Genomic DNA, 5649 nt, shown 5'->3' with positions numbered 1-5649 from the left:
TCTCTCTCTCTCTCTGTTTCATTTGTAGCACTGTGTGTTTAGTAACCTCACTGAAGTTGGTACAAATGAATTTCTATATTTGTCTGTTCTTGCTTAAGGTGTCCTAAATGGCCAATTTGTTTTTGCATGCAAACTTCTTTTTATGTGATGCGGACATGTGCAGATCGCTTCCTTTAGCATTATTATTCTGGTTTCTTTTGTAGGGTTTTGAGCGGGCGTTTTAAAAAGATTTGACAGGATATTAACCTATCAGTATAACATGTTGTTTAAATTACTCATCTCCTCATCCATTTTGCATTTGCTTTTGTTCATATTGAACTTTCCAGACCGGCAGGTGTGCAGTAGTTAGACGCTCCGCCTTGCACAGCCCAGATTTGAGTTCGATTCCCGTATGGAAAGTTGTGTTGTTGTTTTTTCAAATTAAACCGAGTAATCTCTCTGGTCTTCTTGGACGTGGTATCCTTCTTGGCCCGCTGGTTGGCCCTGACAATCAGGGTTGTAGCATCCCGCCTCTTAATAACCCCCCCCCCCCCAGGGCAGTGCTACTGATTGAAGTGTCTTTATGTCTTTCCCAAAGGGGGGGGGGGATATTAACATGTTCTTATGCACCGTAGAATTGTAAAAGGGTTGATTTATAAATGTCATGCTCACACTGTGCCAGAACAACATAGGGGGAAGTGCTGCTTTTTCTTTCCCCCTACTTCTTTTGTATGTTTGTTACTCTGTTGTGAACTGCTATTTCCCGGGTGCCTTGATAGTCGAAGCAGACTGTGCTGTTGAGGCTAGAAAAGTGACCAGAGTAAGCCTGATTCCCCGTTTGGACTTCTCTGTTAACACCCACCCCTTGGCGCTCATATGACCTTATGCAGTTGCGAGCGCCGTAAAACCTTACTAAAACAAAAACAAAACAAACGTAAAACATAATACAGATTTGCCCACCCTCTCATTTCCTCCCATTCTGGCCAGTAGGTCAACGGCATTTACTTCGCCACCTACCTGTACACCAGCGAGATCACGTCACGTGACAAGAGCCGGACCCTGGCTTTGGCCATCCTGGAGTCTGTCAAAGGCGCCGTTACCGCCGCGGTCTATGTGGTCACTGGTCAGCTCATCCAGCACACCGGGTACAACTGGCCAGCCATTCTGTCGGCGGCCTGCACACTGCTCGCGTGAGTCGAAACAGGGACGTCTGACTAGCTCGTGATGTCATTAAAAATAGTGCGAGCTGTAGAATAGAATAAATTCGATGTACACATTTACACTCGAACATTTCACCCCCCCCTCTCTCTTTCTCTCTGAGTGTGTGTGCGTGTGTGTGTGTTGTGTGTGTGTGTGTGTATGTATGTGTGTGTGTGTGTGTGTGTGTGCGTGTGTGTGTATGTGTGTGTGTTTCTGTGTTTGTGCGTGCGCGTGTCAGTCTGTCTCCTTTTCTCTCTGACTTTCTGTTTCTTACTGTCTCTCTACACTCCCCCTTTCTGTCTGTCTGTCTGTCTGTCTGTCTGTCTGTCTGTCTGTCTGTCTGTCTGTCTGTCTGTCTGTCTGTCTGTCTGTCTCTCTCTCTCTCTCTCTCTCTCTGTATCTCTCTCCTTATCTCTCAACCCACACACTTGCCTTCTCCCCGCCCATCTCTCTCTCACATACACGCGCACGAGCGAGTGGAAACTTCTACATTGTATCTATCTATCTATCTATCTATCTATCTATCTATCTATCTATCTATCTATCTATCTGCGGGAGAGGGGTGTCTGTGTGTATGTGTGTGTGTGTGTGTGTCTATCTATCTATCTATCTATCTATCTATCTATCTATCTATCTATCTATCTGCGGGAGAGGGGTGTCTGTGTGTATGTGTGTGTGTGTGTGTGTGTGTGTGTGTGTGTGTGTGTGTGTGTGTGTGTGCATGTGTGTGTGTGAATGAGTGAGTGAGTGTGTGTGTGTGTGTGTGTGTGTGTGTGTGTGTGTGTGTCTGTGTGTGTGCATGTGTGTGTGTCAATGTATGTGTGTATGTATGTGTGTATGTATGTGTGTATGCATGTGTGTGCGCTCGTATGTGTATGAAGAGGCTAATAATGTACTATCTTCTCTCTATCTCTCTATCTCCCCCATAGTGTTGTTCTGGCCTTCGCCCTCCCCCCTCGACCCCCACGTCCCTCTCCCACAGCTGTGACCAAGTCCAGCCCCCTCTTGCCGACCCCTGTGGAGGGCTACTGGGACAAAATGAAGACGCCTTTCAAACAAGGTCGACAGAAAGGGCTGACTGCTCTAGTCACCCTTGCCTGCCTAGCCTTCTTCCTTGACCGTATCTCTGACTTCATGGTGGCTAAGGTAACAGTGTTTTATTTAATGTTTTTTGGTAAGTGTTTTACAGCGCTCGCAACTGCATAAGGTCATATTATGAGTGTACGGGACACATTAAACTTTTTCAGTAGGGTGGCGGCAGAAGCTTACTCTTATTGATTTTTTGACCATCAAGGGATCTTTAACGTGCGCAACTTGCACACGGGACCGCCGAGATTTTTCGCCCTTGTCCGAGACGGCTAGATGTAGATCTTTCCTACCAGAAGATCAGGGGTGTGGCTGAAAGACAGCAGTAAGAAGGAGCAAAAAATTAGCAGTAGAAAGGCTGCATAAAGAGGAGCCCAGAGGAGGGGGCAAGGAGGCGAGAGGTGGGGGCAGAAAGAGGAATCGAAAGCAGACGACAGAACATTACGAGAGAGCAGGAAAGGAGATGAAAGAAGACAATTTTTGAAAAGAAACGTTTTCGGTAGCTACCCGGATTCGAACCCGGGGCCTTTGAATGAGAGGCCAACACCTTTACCTCTCGGCCACGAGAGCCCCCGGAAACAGTGTACGCAAACGAGAGCCGATCCCAATTTTGTAGGATCTGTCGCAAGACAGTCCGAAAACTGATCAGATTTCCATTAGGCTCTCGACTAGATCTAGAATTTAGTTGTTGCCGGTCTGGCACAAACAATAGTTTTTTTCGGCACAAACAAAACATTTTCGTTTGTTTGTTTGTTTATTTGTTTGTCTTTTTATCGAAAAAAATGCTCTGAAACCTAGTGGCATTTCAAGATGGAATTTGGAAAATATAATTATGTTTGCCAAAATAAGTGCAATAGATAGCATTTAATTAAGTGCGGGCGAGACAAACAAACATATTTATCCTTGGGAGATAGGATAGACGGATCCACACTTACATTATGTCAGGGAAAATTGGCGAGAACTGTTGTCGCCATTATGAAAAACATGCATCACCTTAGTGTGAACCTCTCATTGCTAAGGAGGATGCCCAGAGAGTCACCGTTTTGGTCTATTCTCTTTCTTTCTTTCTTTCTTTTTTGCTTTGCTCGCGCAAGCTTCTGGTCTATACTGCTGGAATCCTTTACAGTTAATATTTCCAACACCAGTTCGGAGACGAATGGTTTGTTTGGCTTTTCCGTTCGTCTCTTTTCCTGGATATAGTTGTTTTCCAGAACAGTTCTTGTTGAGGATTCAACCCAGAGTCAATAGCAATGCAGTTCGACATCTGAGGCATGCCTTATCAAAACAAAAATGATATATCTAGATCTAAAATCGTGTTACGGTGTAAAACCCGACTGAAACAAATAGGCTACCTGCGGAATTCATCCACGAGCCTCAACTATCACATAGATTGCATTCTGTTGCAATATATTAGCTAAAAACCAATCAATCTTTCAATCAACCATTGGTTAATTTTTCATTCTTTTAATCAACGAGTTTATTTGCCAGTCAAACTATTAAATAAAACACGCAATAGTCAATAACTTGATTAAATTATAATTGATCACTCAAATAACCGGTACATAAGTCACTAGAGCTATCGATAAGTATCCCATCAAATATTTCCCTCTTTCGCCTCGTACAACCAGTCCTATAAATGTCTGGCAGGTTCGGACATTGTACGTGATGAACCAGCCCTTCTGCTGGAGCTCTAGTCAGATCGGCTGGTTCGACAGCGGCACACAGATGGCCTGTTACCTGTTCACAATGGTCAGTGTGTGTCTCTTCGCCCGCTACCTGTCCGGGGGAGTCTCCGTGGCCATACCAGCTGTGTTGAGCGCGGCAGGGGGCCACTGTGTCTACGCCTTCGCCACCGACGATATTGAGCTTTACGCAGGTCAGTTCGAAGTGAAGCCAAAAAACGAAAGCAAATGTTAACCCTTTCAATGCTGAGGCTTTTTCGTCCAAGTTTTTTTTGGTACTGATGTGATAAAATGTCCGCACAAGACAGCTATAAACAAAGTCTAAACTTCTCTTTTTTTACAAAGCCTTAATTTCCTGTAAAAAAAAAAAAGAGTGAGCAACTGCCCAAGCTGCAGCCCCACGTCCTGAAACTTCTAATATAAACCAGAAAAAACCCAAACAAAATGCCAGTGAAGTATGTTTAGAGAACAGCGAGTACACAGGTCTACACAGTAGCGAAGTGGTTACAAAATCACGGGACCCCATCGATTTGACATTAACATTTATCTACTTTTTACTTTTAAAAAACTGTCTCTTGTACTTCAAAGTGTCGAGGGAGGGGAAGAAAAAAAGAAGGGGGTGGGGGTTGCAATTGTCGGACGTGGGCCGGGTGTTTTGACTTTTTTGTTGTTGCTAGTTTGGAGGTTCTCTTTATCTCTGTCGACCAAACCTTTCCTTGGACTTCTTCAAATCCATCGAATCTCACATATGCACACAAACACGTACACACACACACACACACACACACACACACACACACGCACGCACGCACGCACACACATACACACACAAAACAACCCCAATAAAAATTTAATTACCCTCCCCACACACACATACATATATACCATTTTAAAATTCCATAACATGACAAGTTTTGGGTAGTTTTAGTAAGAGTTTCACAGCACTTGCAACACAATTATTTCATATGTGCCAAATAACACAACATAATTAAAACAAGGCAACAACAACAACAACAACAACAACAACAACAACAACAACACATACAACAACAACAACAACACATACAACATTGCTAAGCCAAAATCCTGTTGCAAAGCGAAATAAAAACAACCAAAACAATGCAAGAAAAAGATAAATAAAATCGCACACTATCTGACCATTTAACAATGACCAAAAAACATACAAAAACAAACAAAAACAAACAAACAAAAGACAACACGTATACAAAACCAAACCAAACTAAAACAAAACAAAAAACAAAAGCAAAAGCAAAAACCAAACCAAACCATAGGCAATACAAAAACAAACAAAACAAAATCAAAACAAGACATCAAGCAGGCAAACAAATAAATAACAAACAAACACATAAACAAACAAGCAAGGAAACAGCAAAGCAATAGTTAATAAAGATTGAAATAACGTTTAAAAGCCTTCAAAGAATAGAGCTAACAGTACTCGCACGGCTGCATCATGTTTTCCCTAACAAACCAATAGATAGATAAGTGCTAGTAAAGCACAAAATATTTTAGATGTTTCCGTCGTCAGTCTCTATTTTGCGTTTCTAGCACCAGTCCTTGGTATGTCGAGTAGCCTTTCATCCTGTCTACTACGCGGGGAAACTTCACGAGCTCTGGGACCACAAGCACAAGGTGGGTCGTCTACACAAGCAGCAGCAGCAGCAGCAGCACCAGCAGCACCAGC

General features: G+C 43.2%; 1 protein-coding gene across 1 annotated transcript in view; it reads left to right on the top strand.

The window, feature by feature from the left end:
- Positions 1-969: 969 nt before the first annotated feature.
- LOC106011006 (proton-coupled folate transporter) overlaps positions 970-5649 on the top strand; it is a gene marked incomplete at its 5' end in the record, with an annotated part of 13105 nt that continues 8425 nt past the window's right edge. The window contains 4 exon segments of the mRNA XM_013088091.2: positions 970-1169; positions 2109-2325; positions 3913-4141; positions 5514-5597. Of these exon segments, the coding sequence (XP_012943545.1) occupies positions 970-1169; positions 2109-2325; positions 3913-4141; positions 5514-5597 (730 nt within the window).

The sequence above is a fragment of the Aplysia californica genome, unplaced genomic scaffold (genome assembly GCF_000002075.1).
Source record: "Aplysia californica isolate F4 #8 unplaced genomic scaffold, AplCal3.0 scaffold00685, whole genome shotgun sequence".
In the NCBI taxonomy this organism is placed as follows: domain Eukaryota; kingdom Metazoa; phylum Mollusca; class Gastropoda; order Aplysiida; family Aplysiidae; genus Aplysia; species Aplysia californica.
Note: the sequence above shows the minus strand (reverse complement) of the source record. Positions and strands in the feature narration are given on the sequence as shown.